At 42.0% G+C, this 27,374-nt stretch overlaps 2 protein-coding genes, 1 non-coding gene and 1 pseudogene across 8 annotated transcripts in view; 1 reads left to right on the top strand and 3 right to left on the bottom strand.

The window, feature by feature from the left end:
- Window positions 1–1,504: 1,504 nt before the first annotated feature.
- Window positions 1,505–2,528, bottom strand: LOC138375700 (adenosine receptor A2b pseudogene; annotated as a pseudogene).
- Window positions 2,173–27,374, top strand: part of LAMB3 (laminin subunit beta 3) — a 120,043-nt gene continuing 94,841 nt past the window's right edge. For all 5 annotated transcript variants that reach the window (XM_069459403.1, XM_069459401.1, XM_069459399.1 and 2 more), the window contains exon 1: window positions 2,173–2,236. The gene's annotated coding sequence lies outside the window, so the exon portion shown is untranslated. The remainder of the gene's footprint in view (window positions 2,237–27,374) is intronic.
- HSD11B1 (hydroxysteroid 11-beta dehydrogenase 1) overlaps window positions 9,042–27,374 on the bottom strand; it is a 39,566-nt gene continuing 21,233 nt past the window's right edge. The window contains exons 6-7 of one of the 2 annotated variants that reach the window (XM_069459409.1): window positions 11,581–11,724; window positions 9,042–10,095 (exon numbers count right to left, since the gene is read on the bottom strand). In XM_069459409.1, coding sequence (XP_069315510.1) covers window positions 9,878–10,095; window positions 11,581–11,724 — 362 coding nt within the window. In that variant the 3' untranslated portion in view covers window positions 9,042–9,877. The remainder of the gene's footprint in view (window positions 10,096–11,580; window positions 11,725–27,374) is intronic. The other variant, XM_069459408.1, reaches the window with a different exon arrangement.
- Window positions 18,450–18,553, bottom strand: LOC138375877 (U6 spliceosomal RNA). Its single transcript, XR_011231581.1, has one exon. It is a non-coding gene; the product is annotated as a U6 spliceosomal RNA (small nuclear RNA).

Genomic DNA, 27,374 nt, shown 5'->3' on the forward strand with positions numbered 1-27,374 from the left:
GTCATTGGGGCTCTAAATCCTATTTTACGTTTTTAAAAATTCTCTCTTTTCTCATCTGCGTCATCTTTTCACATTTGGCCTGTTTCCATCCCCACCCCCTGCTCTACCCACCTTTTAAAAAATGAGAGCACTTGAGTTAAGAATTGCTGAGAGGGAGATGAATCTAGCATGTTAGGGATACCCTGATTATTTTGACATTTTTCATGAACTGGTGGCCCCCCAAGGGTGGGATGGAGATCTAGGGGTGTTGGGGTGGGCAGCAAGATGTTGAGATGGAGGCAGAGTTGCTGGAGACTCTGTAGAACTTCATGAACACCTACATGAGAGTAGCCAATGTGTTTTTCTTTTCCCTTAATGCTGCAAATTGGTTTGGTTTCATATCTCCCTTGAGAAATTAACAGATGCTTTTGGAACTTGATTAGCATATGTGTCCCAGGGCTCTGGGCTCAGCATTAATGAAGAAAAATGTGGCTGTTAGAAAATTCCCTGGACAGCAGGCAACGCCAGAAGGGCTGGTGGGTTCTACAGTACGGTACCCTAAGAGGGGAAAGGGAACTCACCCTAGCCAAGGGAAGGTTTGTCTCATAACTCAGGTCCCCAAAAACTGGTTAGAAACATAACATATACTGATTTCTTTCTCTAACACAACTTTGGAGCCTTGGTCACCAAAGGGGACATGTAGGAGGAACATGTAGGAGAAATATTGGAATTTCTATTTATTTTATTTTTTAAAAAGTTTTATTTTTGTTTCACCTGATATACATACTTAGTTATATAATTTTACTTAGTAAACTTTTCACACCTTAGGATCCAAGAACTTGGCCAAACTTGAACTTGAGAGAGAAGTAAAATTCTCTACCTAGCTCTAGAAAGAGTAATTTGATAGAGGAGGGATACCATTTCTCCAGGTTCTACCTTTTGGGTAGTTTTCTGTATATAGAAAAGAATGGACCTTAAAATTGTTATGTGATGATAATTTTATTTAAAAACGTATCATAATATCTTTCCCTAAATTAATATGGAAGTTTCTTGATTGAAGAATTATACTTTTAATTTTCCTGGCTGCCTTCCTAGGAACAAGTGTATATTTTTAGTACAGTTGATTTTTAGTTTTCCATTGCATCTAAGTTTAAAAATATTTGCGTTATAACAGTTCTCAGTATGTCATAGTAAAATAGTTTCAGTCATTTTATACCATAAATGAGGCAAACTCCAAAACAAAACAGTCTTTTAGAATCTATTCAAGCCATCAGCATCAGCCATTACTTGCAATGGTTAGTAAGAGCAGCCGAATAAAACCACAAATATATTTGTCAACCCTTGGAGCCTACTAATAGCATGTATATGTTAGCTAGATATGTGGTAACTCCAGGGAAGTGCTCAAAAGAGGCAGCCTGTGTGCCTATGAGGTGTAGCTATCTTTCACCATGAGATCAGCTAGTCACGATCTGTCCCTTTGTTCACTGTGAGTTGTGCCTTCTCCTCAAAGAGGCCAGAGCCTAGGTCATGGGTCCACATCGAGAACAGGCTGCACCCCAACCTGCCCATTCCCACTCGGTCTGGCAGAGAGCGTACCTGTGGATGATTTTGTGAAAAGTACAGCAGAAGTCTCAGTTCCAGTAGGCAGAGACAATGGGACCAATAACTGAATTGGCCTATGACAGGAGAATGGCCATGTACCCTGCCCAGTTTGGCTTATCTTTAGTCCATGCTGGCTGAAAAAGAGTGACACAGTTGATGACACGCATTGGTAGCTAGCACAGAGCAAACATCACCACGATCATGGCCAGAGACTTGGCTGAGTGGATCTCCTGCTGGAGAGTGGTTCTTGATTAGCATGTCGGTGAGCTGAAAGTGCCTGCAGGCCACCATGAAGATGGAGATCACCAGCATTAGGAGCATTAGGAGCAGTGGGGGCAGCACACACCCTAAGACATTGAAATATAGCTTGTAGCTCATGGGCACCACATGCCCACACTTCACAGGGCAGCAGCTTCCATTTGTGCTTCTGTCCCAGGGCTCCGTACGATTGTTGGTGGCACTGTCTTTCCTGTTTCACCCCAGGAATGGAGTCAATCTGATGGCAGGGACCCAGAGGACAGCAATGACTCTTCTTGCTCAGGTCTCAGTGACTGAACATTTATACCTGAGCAGGACGCGGATGGCCAGATAGCTGTGGACAGCCACGGCCGGGAGGCTGAAGAGGGAGCTGTGTGTGAGCCTGAGCACCACGCAGGTGAGCAAGAGGCAGCTGTGGCAGTCAGGGCAGAAGCCCAGGCGGATGGAGATGGCAAAGGGGGAGGCGGACAGGCCCAAGGCCACGTCAGCCATTGCCAGGGACACCAGGAAGTATTGGTGGGCGTCTGCAGTGTGCACGGCATGCCCACTGAGGCACACACCAGCACACCACCTTGCTGGGTGGTGATGGCCAGCTCTAGTGCCCCATGCAGTGTGCCCTGCGCCTCCAGCACATGGCTTGGCCGCCGGGCCGTGGACATCGCCTGGCTGGGCCGCCCAGCCCTGGACATCGCCTACCGGGGCCATGCTGGGAACTGGGTAGCCAGTGAGTCTCCACCGGCTGTGTCTATGTATTTTTAGCTTGTCCTTTTAAGATTTCTATTTCTGCAAATGTTTTTTGTTAGCAACTACTATATGCATATGTCATATAAATAGTAACTATTTATCTTTTAGAAGTACATATGCTTAATCATTTTTTAATAGTGAAGTATGTGATCAAAAGTTGTGGAGACCACTGTTCTGGTGAATCTCGGATCCCATGCTTTGGAGTTTGCCGTGGACTGTGCTGTGGGGTGGGTCTGACGTGCTGGCCCAGAGCGGTCCAGCCAAGGAGAAAGGTCCAGTCCATGTGCAGAACAGTAGCACAGAAGCTCTGGGGAAAGACTTGGTCATGAGGGGGCACTTACCTGTCCTCGAGAAGGAGCTCTCTGGAGCAGCAGCTGGGATGCCTGTCCCGTGTGCCTCAAGGCCCCTCCTACTGATATGTAGGCCCTTCGATCACATTCTCTACTGAGGAGAGGGAGGAACACTTTCTCAAGGGGCAATCTGATGACATAGGGGGCCTAGGATCCCCCCAGCATGGGGAGAGCCATGACGGGTTAGGACCTGGCGATGGTCGGGGGAGTGGATGCTGTCAGCATGGTAGAGCCTGACAGCTTGGGAATCGCATCCTTCCGCTCTGGCTGTGCCTCCTGCTTCTGTGGTGATTGACCCTAGGACAAGCACTGCTGGTTGCCTAACAGAACCCCAATGTCGTTTGGGGTGGCAATGTGCCCAGCTGAAAACTCTATTTCTCAGCCTCTCCTCTCCCCTTGCCAGGGTCAAATTCAGCTGGTGCGCATCTTTTGACCTTCACCTTCCTCTTTCTCTTGTCTGAAACGCCGAGTGATGCTGAAGGCGGGGCAGCTGTGTTGTGACCACACTGCAACAAGGAGGAGGATGCATAGCTGTGCGGAAAGGGAGGAGGAGCCTGGGTCCCTGAAGGCCCTGGTCTGCGCCACCCAGACTTTTTGTTACGAGAGGAAAATAAATCTCCACGTGATCCGGCCACTGTCAGACAGTTGGGGGTTTTCTGTTACCCCCAGGGGGAGGCGGTGCTGACAAACATACCCGTCATGACTGCAGGGCTCTCTGACACTTGGGTCTAGGCTGTTGACTTCATGCAAAGTGAAGAGTGTTGAGTGCCCTGTGTCTTTAGGAGCCCTTGTTTCCTCTCTTTCCCCGGCAATGGTAGAAAAAATATGTCTAGTCATTCTGCTAGTCAGCTTGGCTGTGCTTGCTGACAGGAAAAAAAAAAAATGCCAATTTGACTCATGTTATCAGACTTTGACTTCAAGTCCTGGACGGAGAGAGAGGCAGTGAACTGTGTCCTCAAGAATAACTGATTCTATCAAGTCATGGTGACCAAGTCATGGTGACGTGCTGGAGCCAGTTACACGGGCTTGAGAGAGCTGCAGGTTCCATCTCTTGCTAATGCGTGTGCAATGATGTCATGTTGATGGCTTGAAATTGGCCGTGGTGAGAGTGTGTACATCGTGGATACGGGCAAATGCTACAAATCAGCAACCCAAAGCTCCCCCCAACCCTTTTTCTGGAGAGCTAGGTGAAACATTTACAAGATCTGGAAAAGACCAAAAGCTTAGTTTAATATTAACTGATACATATTGGCTCGTAGCTTTCATATCTTCTCTTGCTCCCCCGTGTTGCCCAATGAGCCGTAAGTGAGCGGAATCGGGGAAAGGCTGCTTTACGCTGAACACAGGCTGAAATCTTACTATGTGTTTGAGCCCCAGGAGGACCCTTAAATGCTCAGACTGAAGGCAAAACTAATTTTAACTTGCCTTTGGCTCAGCATTTGTCATGTGATCATGCTCCTGTCTCAGCATTCATCTCCTCACCTCCTAATCAGCCCTCCCGCCCCCATCCTGTTGGCAATCTGCAGAGCCTTGGCTCTCGCATGCCTGGCTTCTTGCTCTGTTTGTGTCACCCTTAGAAACCCCTGACTCTGAGTCTGGCACAACAGTCTGTCACTTGGACCCAGACACCTCATAATCTTCTCTGCCTCAGCACCTGGGTGCCAGCGACTCCTCTGGGTGCCAGGGGTACAGTGAACTAAACAGACAAAACTCCTGCCCTCGGGAAGCTAACGTCCTAGTCGGAGGCCTGTGTCAGGAGGTATCATGCCCTCCTTGACACTCCTCCATCAGGAGGTGGGATCTGTGTTCCCTTCCCTTGAAATGGAATGAGTCTTCAGAACTGCTTTGACCAAAAATGTGTGGTCAGTCCTTAAAGGCAATATAGCTTCTGCCTGTGTCTTTCTCTTGGGATACTTTCTGTTGGATCCCTGAGGCCCTCTAAGAAGTCTGGCAACCCTAAAGCTGCCATTCAAAGGCACCGAGTGGAGAAACCATGCAAAGATAGAGAGAGATGCCCATGGTGCTCTACCTGCTCCAGGTGCTCAAGGTGCCCTTCCTGTTCCTGGTGCGCAAAGTGCCCTGTCTATTCTAGGTGTCCACAGTGTCCGGCCTGGTCCAGGTGCCCAAGATTTACTGCCCATTCCAGACGCCCAAGGTGCCCTACTTATTCCAGGCCCCAGCTGTACAGGTCTCTCCAGCACAGGCACAAGACACGTGCACAGTAGAGCTTCCAGGTGATTCCACCTTTGAACCACCCCAACTTTGCTGAATGGAGCAGAAATTAACTATCCCTGCTGAGCCCTGCTCAGATTACAGATTTGTGAGTGAAGCAAATCTTGTTTTATGTTTTAAGCCACTGAGTTTTGGGATGATCTGTTATATAACCATAGCAACTGGGACAGGGACAGACAATAAACAGGATAAATGAGCAACAACATACACACTGTTAAGTTCTAAGGAGAAAAAAAAAAGCAGGGAAAGGAGATATACCATTTCAGGGTGGGTTTGAAATTTTATTTAGGGTGGCTACGGAAGGCTTCATTGAGGAGGCAACTTTTGGGTGGAGATCTAGGTAAGTCAGCCAGCTGGCCGTGTGGGCCATTCCAGGCACAAAGAAGGGCCACATGTTTGGCACACTCCAGGAATAGGTGGAAGGCCGGTGTAGCTGGGGACAAGCAGGGAGAAGAGTAGAGATGAGCTAATGAGATCCATATCATGTAGGATTTGTAGTCTTGGTAAGGACTTTAGCCTTTACTCTGAATGAGATGGGACCATTATGGGTTTTGAGGGAGGTGTGACAGGATTCTGTTTGAATCAGATCACATTTGTGTGTCAGGATTCCTACCCCTTGACTTGTCTTTGTTGGTAGCTCAAGATTATGACATTACTGCCTGTATTAGCTTCCTAGGGCTACCATAGCAAAAGACCACAAACTAAGTGGCTGAAGACAATAGAAATTTATAGAAGACTAGAATCAAGTTGTGGGTAGGGCCACACTCCCTCTGAAACCCATTGGGGAGAGTCCTTCCTTGCCTCTTCTTAGCTTCGGGTGGACGTTGTCAATCCTTGGTGTTCTCTGGCCTACAGTTGTGGCCCTGGACTCTCCTCCTCTGTCATCGCCGGGTGTTCTCCCTGTGGCCGCCTTCTTGCAATGACACTGGCCATATTGCCCACTCTAATCCAGTGTGACCTCATCTTAACCTAACTCCTTATATTTGGAATGACCTATTTCCAAATAAGATCATGTTCTGAGGTACTAGGGATTAGGGCGTCAATATATCTTTTTTGGGAGAGGAATGCAATTCAGACCACAGCCCTGCCGTTTTAAGAGCCACAGGTCTATTCCCCAGAAGAAAGCCATTCCTAATTTTGTCAGGTCTTAGAATAGAGCCTTATGTTGGTTAGCCTTCTCGTTCCATACCCCCTCCCACCCCATACACCTCCTCATTCCATATAGATATACACACACACATAAATTTTAAACATAAATGGAATTATATTGCACATATTTGTAAGCAACTTGTTTTATGTACTTTATGCCCTGGAGTTCCTTCTGTGTGAGTACATATAAATCGATTTGATCCCTTGTTATCATGATATAATGATTACATAATATCCATGTCCTATAATTTAAACATTTTCCTATGAGTAGACATTGAGGTTGTTTTCAATTTTTTTTGTCTACTATAAATGTAATATTTGGTGAAATTTTTATTTTCCTAACAGTCTGTACAATATTTCCTTTGAGGGAAGAGACTATTTTTGTTAAAAAAAAGATATTGCTGTGTAGCCTCAAGCTAGAGTCAGAATCAACTGTGCATAATAAATGAGGGAGAAGAAGGAAGGTGGAGGCTGGACTCTCTGGGGGTCAGAGTTAGATAAGAAGTGAAGCCTGGAGGAAGCATTTGAGAGATACATGGGCAAGTGGAATCTTTTGAGTTAAATCATGTGCACAATGAATGCACGCCCCTCTGGAATACTGGGAAAATGTTACATTGTTCACTTAAATGTTCAGTGAGAGTGGAATTACTTTTGGAATCTACAGAGATGCTGAATTTTTATGTTCATGTGGGTGAGAAGTGAGTGAGACACATCTGGATTCCACATACGATGTGAAAATGGACATCCTCGTACATGTATTTTGGAGCTCATGATAAAGTGAGCTAGGAATGCTCGATTCTTTTAAGTGGAACTTGTCCAATGACAAGGGCCTTTGTATGGCTGGTACCACTGAAATTGGAGATTGGCTCCAGCTGCTGGAATACCTGCCCCTCCTGAGCGATGGGGGCAGATATCTAAGGGGCAGGGGAGCCAGGTTTGGAACTGGTTGAGGGCCCTGGGAAAGGGTTTGTTGAATGCTGGCTCCTTTAAAGGACCATTAAAACAACTTGCTGATAAGGCAGAGCTGAGTTCATTGCTCACCCAGGTGATGGGCAATATCACCTGATGGAGTCACAGTAGCCTCTCAGAGTGGAGAGGGCAAAGCCAGGGTGTTTTATCAGGTATTGGAGTCTGTTTTAAGGTGGGGCTTTGGCGTGGTGGCTTGGTTAGGATTGGGTAAGGGTCATAGTGACATAGTTTGAGATTCACGAGCACAGTGAAGCCAGCATGTTGAAGTGAGGGTTCCAAAGAGTCTTGAAGAGTAACAGTCATTTGATGCTATCTATTGAAAAGTCAAACCCTTTTAAATCGGTTTGCAACATTTATCTTCCTGAACAAGAGTTTCTTGGAAGAGTAAAGTCATGCTCATAAACAGAATGGAATTTTAATGTCATGTTAGTGCAGATAATAAGCGATGTGGGTGTAGATGGTTTCAGTTCTCAGACCTACTTTTTGGGATCTTCCCCACCCCCACCTTTTTTTTTTTTTTTTTTTTTTTGAGACAGAGTCTCACTTTGTCGCCCAGCCTAGAGTGCAATGCTGTCATCATAGCTCACTGAAACCTCAAACTCCTGGGCTCAAGCGATCCTCTTGCCCCAGCCTCCCGAGTGGCTGGGACTACAGGCATGAGCCACCACACCCAGATCTTCCCCCTTTGGATTCTGAGGAAAGCCTCATTTAGAAAGAGATTTAACCTCTCCCCAAACAAATTCTAACTCAGTTTTAATATTGTCTCCACCCTTCAGTGAAGGAATTACTGTACTCCCCATCCTCACTGTGAAGCGGGAGACTCATTTCTACAAGAGCCTGAGGGGTGTTAATCTGATTGGTCAGAAACTGAGACATCTCTTAGACCACGTTCTACTCGTGTGGGCGTGTCTCAGGTCAGAAACCGGACTTTATGTTTCTGCCTATTTTCTCACACACAGATGCAGGCAGGTCTCTCCTGCTCCTCTGCTCTGAGCACAGGTGGGGAAGGCGCTCTTTCTAAGAAAAGTCCAGCTGCACTCACACTCTCAGATCCAGCTCCTCGTCCGCGTGGCGGGTAGACTCAGTAAACTCCCATTTGCTCTGCTGCCCGGCCATTTAGATTCAGAGGTGGGAAGAGGAAATTTCCCCTGGGCTTCCAGGCCCACAGCCCATGTCCCAGCGTTGCTCACTGTGGAAGCTCTACGTTTGGGAGTATTAGGTTCCTGCTGGATGTACTCCATCTGTCCCTCCAGAACACTCTCTACCCTTTGCCGTCTGCTCCGTGCATGGGGAAGTTGACCCGTATGGTCCATACCAATGTGCTCCCTTGCCTGATTGAAGCAGCTGATGTGAAGCACTGGCCAGAGGTTAGAGCGTGGGAAGAGAGTAAGGCTGGGCTGTTTGTTCCCCTAGATCCCTCCTTCATGGTCCTTGGAGGACTGGCTGCATCCCTTAGCTGTCACAGCTCCTGCCATGTGGCTCTTTCCAAGCAGGTCTTTCCATCTCTGGGTTCTCGTAACAGGTCTCTCCTCTTATCCCTGTGGGCGTTGGGGTAGAAACAGTTGCAACTACCCCTGAGATACTACACTGTCTCTTGTGATTTCCCCATGCCTTGCCCACACTTTTGTAAATAGTCCTCTTTTTATTAAACTCTACTAAAATTACCCAATTTGAGGGTGCTATCTCTTACCTGTTGAGCCCTGACCAGTATAGGGCTTTGCTGAGTTGTTGATATACCTGTTTTGTTTCCCATTTGATCACAGTCAGGGGATACCGTATTAGCAAGTGTTCGATAAATATTTATTGAATGAATAAATGTCTAAATAAGTGAGTGGCAGGATTTGAACTCCAACTCCTCCTCTCCAAACTTACAATATCCAGTTTAGTGTTCACAGGTAAAGTATAGATGCTTGATGTACTCTGAGAGCAATAAACAGGCATCTGTTCTGTGGCTCAAGTTTCTAGCGACCTCCATCTCCCTGGGTTTGCCCTAGTGACTCATGACCAGGTGTCTTCCTTCCCAGAGGAGCAATGTATGATCACGTAAAGAATATCTGAAATTTACAGAAATGGTAAAGACATGATGTCCACCAAATGAGGACTAAGGTAATTTCTTCAACTTAGGAACAGATAAAAGGTTTAGACCACAAAACAAGAAATGAACATTGAAAAATTCCATTTGTGTAGTTTATGGTTTTAAAGGAACCATACTGAGTGAATTCAAATTATAGCTACCAGTTTTGAATTTATAAAATTTATGTGACCTTTATTATAATTAATATTGTATTAAGCATCATATATTACTATATATAAGAGATAAACTTGATATAACTACCTTGTATTTATATACCTATGGTTGCTGTCTATTTTACAACTGCAGGCTGTAGTGGTTCATGACATTCATTATAATTACATTTCCACTGTGCAAGTGTTAGAGGAACTCCTTCCAATTTTCAGAGGAGACCCATGACTTGTGCTTCTCTGGGGACACTCTACTTATCCCTCTGGGAAGATGCCTTCATGGACAGAACCTAGATAAATATCAGGCAGAACAGTCCCAAGATCCCTCAGCATGCTTAACCCTAAGGGAATTCCTAGTTGTTTGTGAATCTGTCCATATTATAGTAACTTAAGACGGTAAATTCCATTATTTTCCTCCCTGGATTTCCTAGCAGGAAAGAGGTCCAGAGTGAGCTGTCATAATATATTTCCTCTTGGCGCAGAGCTGTCCCTTTGATGATCTCCAGGGCACATTCCTCCTTTGGAGCTGCTTGTTTAGCCAGTACCCCAGAAACTGCCTTCATGGCTGTATCTGTGGAATGACAAGGGAAGAACAGAGTTATCCAAGACTAGCAGAGTCTACACGATGGAAGGCCCACAGGCACAGACAGCTTAGCTGTCAGGGGCTATTCGCCAGTGCTTGCTCTGCAAGCCTCACAGGCCCTCTAAGGAGTACATGGAGAGACTGGGTATGTTTACAGCCTGTTGGGCAGAGAGGCCTTAATGTTAGTAGGGGCCCTGCCTTTCTAGAGGCAGATTTGTGGAGGCAGTTAGAGGTGATTGGTTGGGAGATCTGAATCTTACTTTTCTCTTGGGTGCTTTGGTTGGGGCAGGGGAGTCATATGGGGGAACAGAATGAGGACAGAAGTCTCACAATGACCCAGTAGCTAATGGGAAGTGTCAGTGGGCAGAAACAGAGTGCTGTATGACAATGACTTACTGTCTTGTAAGAGGAAGAGACAGACAAGAACCCAGGCTGTTGCTTTCTTTCACACTAACTGCTTTCACTTCTCTGTCCTTCCCAGTTTGCATGTTCTTCTTGCATAGCTTCTGTCTTTCTCCATCCCTTTCTTGTTCCCTTCTGTGCCTGTCTCTCTCTCTCTCTCTCTCTCAGTTGTTCTATAACTGCTACTCAATTAGTCTTTAAAGAAAATTTTCTTACAATACTTGCCACATGTTTTAGATAAACTTATATTTGGACTTACAGAATAGTTGTACAAATTGTACAAAATGCCCCTTATATTCCACACCCTGCGTGCCCTGATTGTAACACCACACACAACCATTGTGAGGTGACCTGGAGCAGATACAATCATAGAATTGGTACAATATTATTAACTAAACTGTAGACCTACGTTTTTCACTAATGTCCTTTTTATGTTCCTGGATCTTATCCAGGATTGCACTCAGTAGTAATTTCTTCTTCTTTTTCCTTCTTTGTCTTTTTCTTCACTTTTTCTGTGACAACTCTTCAACCTTTCCTTGTCTCTCACAGCTTTGACCCTTTTGAAGACTACTGATCAATTGTTTTGTAAAACGTTCCTGGATTTGGGTTTGTCCACTGTTCTCTTACACTTAGAGTGAGGTTATGCATTTTTGGCAAGGATACCGCAAAAGTGATGTTGTGTCCTTCTCAGTGCATCGTATCAAAGGGTTCATGATACCAGTATGTCTTGCTACTGGTGATGTTATTAAGAAAAACAAACTTGTCTTTAGTAAGTCTTGTATGGAAAAGTAATGCCTACCAAGTGTCCATGAGGACACTGTTCAGAAAAGGCTAGGTGATGAATGTGGTGACTCTCAGAAAACTTGATGGTCAGAATGGGAAGGAGGGTCTAAGAGTGGCCATAGGCTCCACTAGTGACAGAAGTGCTTATTAATTGAGAGGGCTAGCGCTTTCTGTGGCTGGTTCTTAGGACGTTACACATATGTCAGGGAGTTCAGCACCCTTCTTCACCCACAGTGGTAAGGCAGACAGTCCATCTGCATGTCACTTATTCCAATGTCTTGACCGTACCTGTGTTTATGAGGCCGAGAACACAGAGAGTGATTGACACATTGACCTTGGCCACTGAGTGTTCCTTCCTGAGGGAGGAGAAGAACCCATCCAGAGCAAACTTGCTTGCAGAATAGGAAGCAATCAGTGGATGAGCCATTTTCCCTGAATGATAGATTAAAAAAATGGGTTAACGAGGTGGTCCATTTCGGCTTCTGACAGAGCTGATCTTTACCTGTAGCAGGCTTTTTAACCCCTATGGAGTCCTTTTACCCCTTGGAGTTTTGGTTTCTCTCTATTCCCTAAAGAAATTATCCTGCTATATTGAATTCTAAAAAGCAAAACATAAGGTATTGAAGGTATAGGGTAGGGGTGGGCTGCAGGACAGCCTTCATTGAAGAGGGATTTGTTAGGTTTTTAAAGGGTGGTAAAGAAACTGAATTACAGAAGAGCCACGTAATTCCACTGCGGCTAACTCTTCTACCTCTGACCCAAGAAAACTGGAGATCCAGGCTTGATAAGAGCTGTCAACTTAGTGGTTTGTCATTGATAATGGAAAGGGTGTATTTTACTTCCTCCATAAAGGGGATAAAAACCCCTGTCTTTGCTTTTTTACTCAAAATAACTATTTTTTTAAAAAACTTTCATCAGCCTGGTTAATTCTCACTGCAGTTTTTGGGAGCATATGTGGACATATGCCTAATAGGATAACCTATTATTCTTTCTACCCTTTAAGAGAGGAGGGAGTAGAAGTGACCCAAGACCTTATACTCTTTGCTGAGCATTGTTACAACTACCAATTTAAAACCCTTGTCTGCCAATTCTAGAATCAAGGTCATTTTAGGATTGATCTTTAGTGCCTTTCCTACTGAGTATGGGTCACATTTACCATTCTTGTATGTGGGGTGATTTTATATTGTATCCTGGATATCGTGAATATGTTGTGGAGTCTTTGGATTCTGTGATATTCCTCCAAAGGGCGTTGATTTTTTTTTTTAAGTGGGAAGTTAACTTGGGTGAAACTCTGTGTCTCTTGCAGTAAAGTACTAGCTGAAATCTCTGTTCAATTATTTGAATCTTAACTTGGATGCTTTGTGTCTGCACTGTTCATGTGTAGTGCAGAGAACAACTAGAGATTTGGGCAGAGATTATATATAGAATTGTGGTTCCCAACGTGGCTCTCTCCTTTTCAGGATATTCCCTTTTCGTTTCTGGCTGCTATAGTAACCTCAACCTATTTCTTCTGACTCTTCAAGCTAGTAAGATGGCAGGTTTCTACGCCAGATATGGCACCGATTGGGGCTGCCCTTAGGCATACAGCTATAAAATTGGGAAACTCGCCTAGTATCCTAGAGTTATTTCTTCTTCCCAGGGTCAACAACCCTCCAGTTTCTGTCTGCTTTTGGTTACTGTGCAGTGCTTTCAATGGTTGTTTTCTATATATTTTCAAAAGCTTCCTTCCTGAGGAAGGACACTCTTTTAGGTAGCACTCTGACATTACTGGAATTGGAAATTCTATATATTTAAAAATGTAATGTAGTTTTATGCCAAATCAATGAAAAAAGGATGGCTTATTTAATAAAGATGCTGGGAAAGTTGTTTAACTAATTGGAAAAATTTCAGTTAATTCCTTGTTTTATATCAGATAGCCAAAAAATTTTAGATGAAAAATTATGACAGTATTGTCTATCCAATTTCCATTTCTCCCCTTTTAATAATAGAATCTGACTTTGTTCAGGATAGCAAAGCACTCAGATTAAAATACTCATCTCCCCAAGATTTTCTTGCTCTAGTTGGCCATGTGATGTAGTTCTGGCCAATGAGAAATCTAACAGATGGAATTTCTAGGAAAACTATTGACTTCCTGATAAATTAGATGGATTGAGGTAGCATGCAGCTTTTACATTTTCCCCTTTTTCTTTCCTCCTAAATGAACTTCAAATATGGTGGCTAGAATTGTAGCAGTCATTTTGTGAGCTTGAGGAAAAGCTAAGTGTTAATTATAGTGAAACAGAAATGTGAAATGAGTTTGGATTCTTGAAGACATCGTAAGTCCGCCAAACCAGTGCTGAACTTATTACCTAAAAAAGGAACTTCCCTTTGTTCAGCTGCTGTAAGTGGGGTTTTTCTTACATGTGCAGCCAAAGGTAACTTCTGAATGGCACAAAAATAATTCAGTTAGAGAAATAAATAATATAGGTGAATATTAGATTGTTGGTTATGAAAGATCATTCTAGCAGAAAAGTTAAAAAATATATAAAGGCAAAGAATATCTGATATTATAAAATGTAAAATTTCTGTACATCAGAACAAGTATAATAACATTACTATAAAGGTAGAGGGCAAATGATAAACTAGAAAACCATTTGCAACATATTAGACAGACAAAAGCTTAATATTCCCAATCCTCAACAAATAAAGAGCTCTTACAAATAAACAAATGCAAACTTATTTCTTTAGGGGACCACTCTACATCCTCAATAATGAATTTTGACTTGGGATGACTCCCTAGCTAAGTTCCAGGAATCAGTGTGACTCAGGATGTCCAACACAGAGTATCTCATACCACCAAGCTACTGGCTAGTTTGATGACCCAAGCAGGGCTGAAGGGCACATTCAAGAGAACCAGAATTTAGTTCTCTTTTCTTACTCTCCAACAGAACCCCAATTGAGTTCATGTATCTACCTTTTGTAGAGACTGCTAGTGTTCTCTCAATATATTTTCTGCCCTTTTTTCTTAGTAGTAAAATCCCAGATATGTAGCTGGGCTCATAGTTATCTAGAATAAAGTCACAATTCACAGCTCCCCTCAACCAGATGTTGTCAACTGACAAATTTCTGTCCAGTGGGATGTAAGCAGAAGCGTATCTTGTAACTTCTGGGGCACATATGTTTGTGTGTTTTTAAAGAATATATCATAGTTGTGCATATTTTGGGGGTACATGTAATATTTTGATACATGCATACAATCTGTAATGATCAAGTCAGGCTAATTGGGATATCTGTCACCCTAAACATTTTTTAGTTTGTGTTAGGAACATTGCAATTCTAGCTATTTTGAAATATACAATAATTTTTGTTAACTATAATTTCCTTACCATACTATTGAATACTGAGAACTTATTCCTTCTATCTATTTCTATTCTTGTATCCATTAACTAACATCATCACCCCTACTCCTCTTCACTTCCAAGCCTCTGATAACTACTATTTTACTCTCTACCTCCATGAGATCAACTGTTTAGCTCTCACATATGAGTGAGAACATGTGATATTTGTCTTTCTGTGCCTGGCTAATTTTAATTAACATAGTAACCTCTAGATCCACCCATGTTGCTGCAAATGACTGGATTTTATTCTTTTTTATGGCTGAATAATATTCCATTGTAATACATACCACATTTTCCTTATCAGTTCGTTCATTGGACACTTAGGTTGATTCCATATCTTGGCTATTGTGAATAGTGCTGCAATAAACATGAGGGTGCAGATATCTCTTGGATATACTGATTGCCTTTCTTTTGGATATATACCCAGCAGCAGGATTGCTGGATCATATAATACCATTTTATTTTCAGTTTTTTGAAGAACCTCTATACTGTTTTCCATAATGTCTGTACCACTTTACATTCCCACCAACAGTGTATGAGCATTCCTCTTTTTCCACATCCTCACCTACGTTTGTTATTTTTTGTCTTTTTGATAAAGGCATTCTAACTGGGGTCAGATGATATCTCATTGTGGTTTTGATTTGCATTTCCCTGATGATTAGTGATGTTGAACATTTCTTCATATACCTATTGGCCATTTGTATGTTGTCTTTTGAGAAATGTCTATTCAGGTCTCTTGTCCATTTTAAAATCTGATTATTTGTGTTTTTGCTATTGAGTTGTTTGAGTTCCTTATATATTTTGGTTATTAATCCTTCTTCAAATGGATAATTTGCAAATATTTTCTCTCAATCTGTAGGTTGTCTCTTCACTTTGTTAATTGTTTCCTTTGCTCTGCAGAAGTTTCTTAGCTTCTTGTAATCCCATTTGTCTATTTTTGCTTTAGTTGTCTGTACTTTTGAGGTCTTACCCAAAAAATCTTTGCCCAGACCAATGTCCTGTAGCATTTCCCCAATGTTTTCTTCTAGCAGTATAGTTTGGGTCTTACATTTAAGTATTTAGTCATTTTGAGTTGATTTTTGTATATGGTGAAAGATGGGGATCTAGTTTCATTCTTCTGCATATGGATATTCAGTTTTTCCAGCACCATTTATTAAACAGCATGTCCTTTCCCCAATGTATGGTCTTGGTGCCTTTGTTGAAAATGAGCTGGGTGTAGGTGTATGGATTTACTTCTGGGTTCTCTATTCTGTTCCATTGGTTCATGTGTCTGTTTTTATGCCAGTACCATGCTCTTTTGGTTACTATAGCTTTGTAGTATAATTTGAAATCAGATGGTGTGATGCTTCCAGATTTGTTCTTTTTGCTCATGATTTCTTTGGCTATTCAGGGTCTTTTGTGATTTCCCGTGAATTTTAGGATTATTTTTTCTATTTCTGTGAAGAATGCCATTGGTATTTTGATAGGAATTGCATTGAATCTGCAGATCACTTTGGGTAGTATGGTCATTTTAACAATATTAGTTCTTCCAATCCATAAGCATAGGATAATTTTCCATTTTTTGTGCCTTCTTCAATTTCTTTCATCAGTGTTTTATAGTTTTCCTTATAGAGATCTTTAACTCCTTTGATTAAATTTATTCCTAGGTACTCTACATTTTTGGTAGCTGTTGTATATGATATTGCTTTCTTGATTTTTTTTCAGATTTATCACTGTTAGTGTATAGAAATGCTACTGATTTTTGTATGTTCATTTTGTATCCTGCAACTTTGCTGAATTCATTGATCTGTTCTAGGAATTTTTTGGTGGAGCCTTTAAATTTTTCTAAATATCAGATCATGTCATCTGCAAACAAGGATAATTTGACTACTTCCTTTCCAACTTGGATGCCCTTTATTTCTTTCTCTTACCTAATTGCTCTGGCTAGAACTTCCAGTACTATGTTGAATAAAAATGTGGTGAAAGTTGGAATTCTTGTCTTGTTGCAAATCTTAGTGGAAAGGCTTTCAATTTTTTCCCATTCAGTAAGATATTAGCTGTGGGTTTGTAATATATGGCCTTTATCATGTTGAGGTATGTTCCTTCTATACCCAATTTATTGAGGATTTTTATCATGAAGAGATGCTGAATTTTATCAAATGCTCTTTCACCATCTGTTGAAATGATTATATGGTTTTTGTCCTTGGTTATGTTAATGTGATATATCACATTTATTGATTTGCATATGTTGAGCCATCCTTGCTTCACTGGGATGAATCCCACTTGATCATGGTGAATGCTCTTTTTAATGTGTTGTGGAATTCTGTTTGCTAGTATTTTGTTGAGGATTTTTGCATTTATGTTCATCAGGGATATTGACTTGTAGTTTTCTTTTTCCATCATGTCTTCATCTGGTTTTGGTGTTAGAGTTAGGACATGTCCTTAAAGGGAGAAGCCAGTCTCTCTGTTCCCATTCCTTCTTCCTTACTGGTGCTTGAAGGTGGATATGACAGCTGTGGCTCCAGAGCTATCTTGAACCATGAGGTAGAAGTCACAGGTTGAGAATGGCAGAGGATTGAGATAGAAGGAGGGAATCTGGGTGACCATGGAGCTGCCATCTTAGCCCTATACTGCCTACCTTCAGACTTGATTTACCTTCTAACTTGTTTAATCCACTGTTATTTTAGGGTTTCTGCATCTGAGAGCTGAACTTAATCCTTATTGATAGTCCACTTCTATGTGGTCCATGTGCCAAAGGAAAGCTGACATCATCTCTAACTCTAGGAGTGAGTTTATATGATCTATTTAATCCTATCCTTCTTACTCTCAATTAATACAGAAAAGGCCTTGTGGCCCGTTTTGGACCAATGGGACTTGAGGAGAATTTTGTTGGAGTGTCTCAGAAAGTTCTTTGTTCTTCTGGAAGATTTTCTGAGAGTGGCAATCCTCTTTTTCTTCTGATGGACATTTTTGTGCATGGATATGGAGTCTGGAATTGCTGCAGCTATCTCACTGTCAGCCTGAAGATGAAGCCACACATGGAAGAGAGCAGAGCCAAGAGAATCACGGGGACATTGAGCTTGAGCCAAGTCAACTGTGAAGCCCGCCCTACATCTGGACTTCCAGTCATGTCAATAATTTTCCTTATTGTTTGACACAAAAATAGATCCAAATTATTTATAAGAATAGCATAGTAGTTAAAAGTATGAGCTCTAGAGTTAGATCACTTGGATGTGAATCCCAAGTATGCCATTTCTTAGCCGTAATATGTGGATAATAATAAAATCAAGCCGAAATAATCCATGTAATATACTTAGCACAAACTCTGGCACATAGAGAGCATTCAGAAAATGCTACTATTGTTAGCAGTAATAATATTCAATTGGTGAGAAAAGTGTGAGCTATTCAAAAAATCATGTTAGGACAAATAGCTAGTTACTTGGCAAAGAGAAAAACGCCATTCTGATAAATAAATTCAAATTAGATTAGAGAGGCTATGTGGAAAGTCAAATAATAAAATAAGCTACAAGTGAATTTCTAATCTCAAAGTAAGATACACTTTTTACAGGATGAAATTGAAGGCATACATTGTGATGGAAGATATAAAATAGGTTTGAATATATAAAATTTGAAAAGCTGCAGTGTGCTAGAAATGCTTGCCATGGCCTTCCTGCCCCCACCCCCTTCAAAGAGACTTTGTCTTTCTGGCCATAGAAGGTCGGCCCAGTGATAGCTAATGTGCACACTGACTTGAACACACATCATAGTTTCTCTTTCCTGTTTATTTATTTATTTATTTTTTAAAACATGGAACATTTCACGAACTTGTGTGTCATCCTCATGCAAGGGCCACACTAATCTCTGTATTGTTCCAATTTTAGTATATGGGCTGCCGAAGTGAGCCTATAGTCTCTTTTTTAAGAAACTGAAATAAGTGACCCAAAGACTCTGATTGCTGCTGTTGGATTTTTCAACCAGAAGGTCATATCAGCTTTGGACTGGGGTAGCCATTTCCAGCCATGCGAAGAGACAAGTGAGCAGGACAAGCATCCTGCAGAGATAAGCAGGCATATGGAGCAAACATAACCACAAAAAAATGGAGCTAAATAGGAGCTAACATTTGTTTAGCTCTCATGTGCCAGTCTCAGGTCTAAAGGCTAAATAACTGCTCAAAGTTGCAAGGTTAATGAATGGCAGCACCAGGATTCACACCAGGATTCAAATTTGACTCTAGTGGCCTACACTTTCAAGCACTAGGTGCTATTTCCTCTATAGAAGCCACTGTTCTTTATACGAGCATTTTCCAGGATCCATGTGTCAAATCCATCTCTTCCTACGTTGGTGAGGATTTTCTGTGTTTTGACAGTCAAGTCCAAAATAGTCAAAATTTATGAATAGCAGCATTATTTTCACTTCTATACTGACAGATGAGGCTACCCATAAATAGGGCTAGTCACTCCGAGGCCCTTTGCATTCATTTCCTAGGGCTGCTGTAACGAAGTACCACAGACGGGGTAGCTTAAGGCAACAGAAGTGTATTCTCTTACAGTTCTGGAAGTCAGAAGTCCAAAACCAGTGTCAGCATAGCCATGTTCCCCCTAGAGGCTCTAGCAGAGAATCCTTCCTTGTCTCTTCCAGCTTCTCTCGTCTGCGGCAGTACTGGATGTTCCTTGGCTTGGAGATGCATTGCTCCAGTCTCTGCCTCCATCTTCACATCACTTTCTCTTCTTCTGTCTGTGTCTTTTACTCTTCTTATAAGGACACTTGTCTTTGGATTTAGGCCCCCTCAGATAATCCAGGATGATTTCATCTCGAGATCTTAATTTCATTACATCTGCAAGGACCTTTTTGTGTGTTCCTATAAGGTCACATTCACAGGTTCCAGGTGGACATATCTTTTGGTGAGGGGCCACCATTCAGCCCACTACACCCTCCTAGATGGCAATAAATATATTAACTGTGGCATTTAACGTGTTTGTCCAGATGGCAGCAGAGATTCAAGAGACCGTGAGAAGTCATAATCTGAATTCCTGCAGCAGTGATTTTTATACCACTCACGGGGCTCAGCACATCACATCTCCTATCCTTAATTATGCTCAAGGTACAAAGAAGAATCCTAAATGGTTTTGCAGGAGAGAAGGAGGAGAAGATAAGAGAGAGAGAAAGAGAAAGCAGAAGAAAGGAGAGAGGCAGGGAAGGAGCCAGACATGACAGAAAACTTCCTGAAAAATTCATGACATGGATACACGGTTTCAAAAATGTTTTTAAGTGGTGAAAAAGAAAATACTGAATTGTTATGCAAGGGTCAAGTCAAGATTGGACAAAAACTACTGAAAAATTATTAGCCTTTAGTATGAAGATTATATATGAGATACATTGTAACATAACTACCTATGGCTGCAGTTGTTGTTGAGATTCATTATAACTATATTTCCTCTCTCAAGTTTTGTGACTTGCCATTGATTTGTAACCTTTAAGCCAGTAGTTCTCAAATTCAATGAGCACAAGGACAATGTGTAGAGCCTGTTAGCCTGCAAATTTGCACCCCCTCCATCTCCTGATTCTTCTAGCCTGTGTTCTGTAGTGGAGGGCTTTGCTGAAGGCTTCAGTAGCAAAGAGTGGCTTTATCCATAAACCATATTTATGGTGGGTTTTAATAGTGAGTTTGGGAGCAGGAAAGTCATGGCAGCATAAGCTGATTGCACCTCAAATAGGAATTGTGGGCAGAAATGGGGACAGAACGTCTTTGGAAGAGGCTGAAGTTCCACGATGACAGCTGAGTGAGCAGTCACTGAATTATGAGTTATTAAGTCCAAACTAGTATGACTTTGGAGAACATGTGTTCCAAATCTAAACTGGGTATTCAGGTGAACACAGACATTGGACTAATCAGGAAACTCCACCTGGAGGAGGTAAGTTCTGAACTCTGTTTTGATAAGAGTAAGTGCATGAAAGGCCGAGGAGGTGGGGTTTGTACAAATACTAGAGTCAGGAATGAGTGAGTTAGGCAGTGAGAAGCTAATAGGACAAGAAAAATAATAACAAAGTTCATTATATTTTCTTCTTTACAAAAGTACAGACTTATAAGCACTTATCCAAAACTCTTAAAGCTAGATGCATTATGGAATTCAGAATTATTCTTGGGTTTTAAATGGTAGCATGGGACACATAGTATATATTGCATCATACTTCCACTAGGGTCTGGGAGGCATCTTGTAAAAAAACATATTGTTATTTCTGCGCTAAAACATTTGAAAGTTCACACTGACATAAAGGCTTTCAGTAGCCTCTCTCAGTTCAGGTTAAATTAATTTTGTAGAATTAATTATGAAAAGAAAATTCTTAATTTTCAGAGCTTAATTTTTTTTCCCCATTTCCCCTCTCTCCCTCATAGCTTTTTGGATTTTGAAATGGTAGACAAGGATTGTTAACCAGTCTAGGCTCACTAAAGGAAAGCTGGAACATATGAAAAAGCAGGGGACAGGGGAAAGAAAAAGAAGATAATATTAAAAGATCTCCCAGGTTCTCATTGTGCCCTAACAACCTTGGTGCACTTAATTAAAGTGTGATTTCTATTCATAGGTACTGTTCCTCAACGTTTTCCCACGTAACGCTAATTAGCTTGTATGAGGAAATCTCTGCATTCTGCTCTATGTAAAATACATTTAGAAATTTCCAAAAGTTGAAGAAGGAAAAGCCCCTCTAAAAACCCAGATTTTTATTTTTTTAAAAAAGGTTCTGCGAGTTCAAAGTCCTGGTCAATGTGGAATAAACAATGTGTAACAGGATTTTAAATTTGACTTTTCCTGCATCGGTTTCAGCTGAGGTTCAAAGGCTGAGAACACCGCGGTTATTGGCAAATGCCTCCATGTTCTGAAAAGAAGTTCCAGACTATCTGTGCTTACGTAGCAGGTGGTGACACAAACAAACTCAAAACACCAAAAATGGGCTTGGAACAAACAGATCCTCAGTCATCCCAAGGGAGCAAGGGGCTGAGATGAGGAGGCCAGAGAGGGTAGGAGTCAGGGAGATGAAATTGGCAGTGTCTCATTGAGCTTGAAGGGTGGGGGCTTCCCCTCACATCAGTCCTTGTGAGAGTAACTTCAAAGGGACCTCTTGGAGAGCTTGTCGCCAGGAGTTTGAGGAGCACCAATTTGAGGAGCATGACTGAGGTCTGTCTGACCCAACCTGAGAGGCTGTGGCTGTGGGTGAGGCCACCGCTTTGCTAGTGCCAACTGTGTCATGCACAAAGGAACTCTCCCTTGTAGGTGGACCTGAAATCCAGCCCACACTCTGCTCACCACCCTGTGGACCTTGTCCCTGGGCTCTTCCCTTCTACCCTGGAACCATTCCCAATCCTGCCTCAAAGGACAGCCTGAAGTGGTGAGTGTATTATCCTGCAGTCCCACTGCATTCCCATGGCCCAAGGGAAAGAACATAAGCAAATACTGCCCCAATCATAGGAAGAACTACTAATATTCCAGAAAGGTCCTCCCAAGTATCCACAAAAACATCCAGCGCAAGAGTCAGATCTGATCATCCACCAAATCTGAGAGTATGAGCTCTGAATGTCTGCTGGGGCCAGAGGAGACCCATGCTGTATTAGCTGGGTGACAGCTAAGTAAGACCTTTCCTACTCCTAACTCATCTGCTTTCCTGCATTCTCCCCTTATCTTTAACCCAAGAGAGGCTAGAAGGAGCCTGGTGAGGAGGAGATGGGAAAAGGAAGGAAAAGCTGAACACATCTCCCTTCGCGGTCTCAGGTTTCCGTTAACAGCAGTTCCAGTGATGAGGGGGGAAGCATTGAAGTTAAATTACATTTTGACTATACTTAAGTGAGACTGCTACAGTAAAAATATGGTATTAAAAAAAAAAAAGAAATGAGACTGTCCTTGAGACTGGAGCCCACCAGAGGGTCTTTTATTTATCCTGAAGTGACCAGAAAAGCGTTACTGTGCCCTAGCTCACACTCAGGCCCGGGGAACAGCTGCCCACAGAAGAGATTTGAGTGGGCAGAGAAGGAGAGAATCAAGTCCTTTTCTAATTGCACCCTGCGAGATCCACTTGTTCAATTCCCAGTTAAAAAAAATATGGCAGAGTGTGAGCTTAATTAAATCCAATTAATATGTAAATAAAGGTCCTATTCTCATGTGCATGAAGAGGCATGAAAGTGAGGGGATCAGAAGCCTGAGTGCTTTTGCCCAAGGGTTGAACATTGGCTTCTGTAAGAGACTGGAGCTATTCTCAGCTAGATTTCTCTTCTGAGAAGTTTTAGAAAACAAAGAAACAGAGTTACGATGACCGTATTTTCTGAAGCAAAATATGGGACGTGGAGTCTGACAAGGATGAGTGCAGATGTGGTGATAAATGGGACAGAATGTTTGCAATTAGCTCTGTCCCAGAAATGCTGGGACTTAGCCACTGTAGAAACAGCAAGAGCCAGAGAGCTGGCAGAAAAACTGTGCACTGGGCCTTGTTAGCTGACTAGGGGAGGTCAGAGAGGCCTCCGTGCTTTTGTTCATCCCCTCTCCACCCTCCATCCCCAACTGCCTTGCTGAGATTTTGAAATGATTTCCATTGCAAAGGCGGATTTTAGACTGCTTTAATTGAGAGCTCAGAAGAAAGCCTACAGGACTGAAAAGGTTCGTTCCTGCCTGCCTTCACACTTTCAGAGCCACCCCAGGCAAACAAGCTCTGGCCTCTATTGAGTCGGCCCCAATATGAGGGTTACCATATCTAAATGGCTTTGAGGCTGGAAACTCATCCTGGATCCTGCCTCCTTTTTTCCCCAGCTCTTCCTAAAAATCTTTCCTCACCTGAGACCCTCATCGTCTAAACTCTTCAGTTGTTTGGGTTGAGTTGGGTTTTAAAGATAAACCCACCTATCTTCTCCAGGTTCTGAGAGGTCCTCATCCTAAGCACTGAGACAACCCATAAGCCAATGATAATTGAAGCAACGGGAATGGATAGGATTGCCAACAGAGAATGTGTTGAATGAAAAGAGAAGAGGGTTTAGGTTGGAAGAATCCCAAGGAAACCAACAATTAAGGTTGGGGAGATGAGAGGAACCTAAAGACTGAGAAGGGCCAATTAGGGTGACTAGAGGAAACACAGGCGACTGTTTCGGCTCATGACAAAAGAGGAGCGTATGGTGTTGAAGCAATATAAAATGCTGCAGGAGATACATAAGATAAAACCTGTTACTAAATTTCACAAGGTGACTTGGCATGAACATTTCTATGCAGGTATGGGGCCTGTTGACAGAATGTGAAATGTGGATCCTCCTATTTTCTCAGAGTATCAGCATATCTCCTAAGGCAAGAATAAAATAATAGATCTGAAGAACCCCCACAGTTGAAGGGTATGCTCCAACCAGTTCTGCCAGTGTTACCTAATCACCAATGTCCAGCCTAAATAGCTGTGCTTGGAAAAGAGAGTGGTCAATGTCCTCTATGTTTGTCCACCAAGGTGTAGGGGAGGCTGTTGTATCCCCCTCACCTTAAGCCACATGAGAGAGGCCTCAAGAGAACTTTGCAAGTGTGCCCTGGAATTTGGTACTGGTATTTGACTCACATCTGAAAGTCTAAAGGCAAGAGGTACAGCTGGAACTGCCCTCACCTGAGAACAAAGCTGAGTGCATTGTTAAGTTCATCTGTGTCCTCCAGAAGCCAGCCTCCCGCAGGCCAAATGTGGATCCTCGGGAAGGCGGCTGGCCTGGAGCCACCTGCCCAGTCATGGTAGAGTGAACTGAGCCAAGAGGGCTGAGCTGATCAAAGCCCTGGAGCTGAGGAGGAAGCTGAACTGAAAGTAGTGAGCTAGCGAAGGCCTTGCCCACACCAAGGGAACTGCAGGGGCCTAGGGCAGGGTGGTGGTGTCCCCTGCAGGGGATCTCTAAAGAACCCATGAAAAAGCCTCACAAAATCCACTCTCCTACCTCCTCCAAAATCGCTAGACCCCTAGGATGTGGATTTTTTTTTTCTTTTGAAATAATTTCAAATTTATAGAAAAGTTGCAAGAATAGTACACACAATCTATTTTTCTTTTCCTGAGCCACTTGAGCGTAACAGCTATAATTGAGGTTATTGCTGACCCTATGTCCCATCACCCTCAAATACCTTAGCGTTCATCTCTTGTTCATAGTGACACTCTTACATAATCACAATACAACCATCAAAATGAGGGAGGTAATTTATTAGTTTCCTAGGGCTGCCATAACAGATTATTACAAACTGGGTGGCTTCAGACAACGAAATTTATTCCCTCACAGTTCTGGAGTCAGGAAATCTGAAATCAATGTGTTGGCAGGGCCGTGCTCCCTTCAACGGCTCCAGGGGATAATGTTTGCTTCCTTCTTCCAGCCTTTCTGGTGGTCCGCATTCCTCGTGGCTAGGTAACTCCAATCTTTTCCTTCTGTCTTTACGTGGTCTTCTCTGCACTTCTTCTGTCTGTATCTTCCACTCCTCTGACTCTTATAAGGACACTTGACATTGGAGTTAAAGCCCGCATGAGTAATCTGGGATGATCTCGTCACAAGATCCTTAACTTAATGACATCTGCAAGGACCGTTTTCCCAAATAAGGTTACATTCGCAAGTTCAAGCAGTTTAGGATGTGGATATATCTTTTTCAGGGCCACCATTCAATTCACTACAGTAACATTGATGTATCCTTGTTATCTAATCCACAGACCCCATTCAAATCTTGACACTTACCCCAATAATATCTTTTATAGCAAAAGAATCCAATCGAGGATCAGGTGTTCCATTTAATTATCACGACCCTTAAGTCTCCTTTGATACGGAACAATTTCTAAGTTTTCCCTTGATTTTTAATGACATTAACACTGTTGAAGAGTACAGCCAATTATTTTGTACAAGCTGATATGCAGGAGTTGGCTCACACTAGATTGTGAGAGCTGATTTTTAAATGTTCACGAATTTCGCAAGCAAGTTGACATCATGGTCATCATGGGAATAGTCACACCATAGAAATGCTACCAATCAGGATTTCTGATTTTTCCCTTCTGGAGAGCTGGTTGTTAAACATTTACCAGTGTGCTATTGATGAATGCCCCTTAGTTTGGATTTGTCTGATGTTTCTTCATGATTCAATCAGGCTATGCATTTTTGCCAGGTTCACAGAAGTAATTTTTGTTTTTCACATTGCATCCCATCAGGTGATCCATGATTTCAATTTATTCCATTACTGGTGATGTTAGTTAATCTTGATCACTTGATTCAGGTGGTGTCTATCAGGCTTCTCCACTCACAAAAGCTCACAAAATCCACTCTTCTACCTCCTCCAAAATCACTAGACCCCTAGGATGTGGGGTCTTTTACCCTTTGTAATCAATAAGTATTTTGTAGGGCGGTACTTTTTTTTTTTTTTTTTAACTATCTTAACTATTTTTAAGCGGGCAATTCAGTGGCATTAAATAAATTTACACTGTTGCGCAACCATCACCAACATCCATTTCCAGAACTCTCATTTTGCAAAACTGAACTCTATATCTATTAAACAATAACTACAGATTCTATCCTTCCCCATCCTCTGGCAACCACCATTCTACTTTCTACTTTACATAGATTTACATTCCCACTAGCAGTGTATGAGAGTTGTCTTTTCTCCACATCCCTGCTAGCATTTGTAATTTTTTGGGTCCTTTTTATAATAGGCATTCTAACTGGGTGAGATGATATCTCATTGTGGTTTTGATTTACATTTTCTTGATGATTAGTGATGTTGGACAGTTTTTCATTTCTTTTTGGCCATTTGTATATCATCTTTTGAGAAATATTTAGATCCTTTGCCTACTTTTTAATGTGGTTTATTTTTTTATTTTTTTGCTATTGAGTTGTTTGAGTTCCTTGTATTTTCTGTGTATTAGTCCCTTGTTGCATGAATATTTTGCAAATATTTTCTCCCATTCAACAGATTATTTCTTCACCCTATTGGTTATTTACTTTGCTGTGCAGAAGCCTTTTAATTTAATATAGTGCTATTTGCCTATTTTTGTTTTTATTGCTTGTGCTTTTGGGGTCTTAGTCATAAAATCTTGGGCTAGACCAACATCCTGAAGGGTTTCCCCTGTGTTTCCTTCCAGTAGTTTTACAGTTTTAGGTCTTACATTAAGTCTTTAATCCATTTTGAATTGATTTTTGTATACGGTAAGAGATAGGGGTCTAGTTTTATCCTTGTGCACATGGATATCCAGTTTTCCCAGTACTATTTGTTGAAGAGGGTGTCCTTTCTCCTATGTATGTTCTTGGTGCCTTTGTTGAAAATCTATTGGCTGTAAATACATGGATTTACTTCTAGGTTCTCTATTCTATTCCGCTGGTCTATGTGTCTGTTTTACCTTTACCGTGCTGTTTTGGTTACCAGAGCCTTGTAATGTATTTTGAAGTCAGGTAGTGTGATGCCTCCAGCTGTGTTCTTTTTGATCAGAATTGCTTTGGCTATTCAGGATCTTTTGTTTGCTTTTTCTGTTTCTGTGAAGAATGTCATTGATATTTTGATAGGGATTGCATTGAATCTGTAGATTGCTTTGGCTAGTATGATCATTTTAAATAACATTAATCCTTCCAATCCATGAACATGGGATGTCTTTCCATTTGTTTGTGTCCTCTTCAGTTTCTTTCATCAGTGTTTTGTAGTTTTCCTTGTAGAGACCTTTAATTTTTTTTGATTAAATTTATTCCCAGGTATTTTATTTTCTTGGTAGCTA

The sequence above is a fragment of the Eulemur rufifrons genome, chromosome 27 (assembly GCF_041146395.1).
Source record: "Eulemur rufifrons isolate Redbay chromosome 27, OSU_ERuf_1, whole genome shotgun sequence".
Classification (NCBI taxonomy): Eukaryota; Metazoa; Chordata; class Mammalia; order Primates; family Lemuridae; genus Eulemur; species Eulemur rufifrons.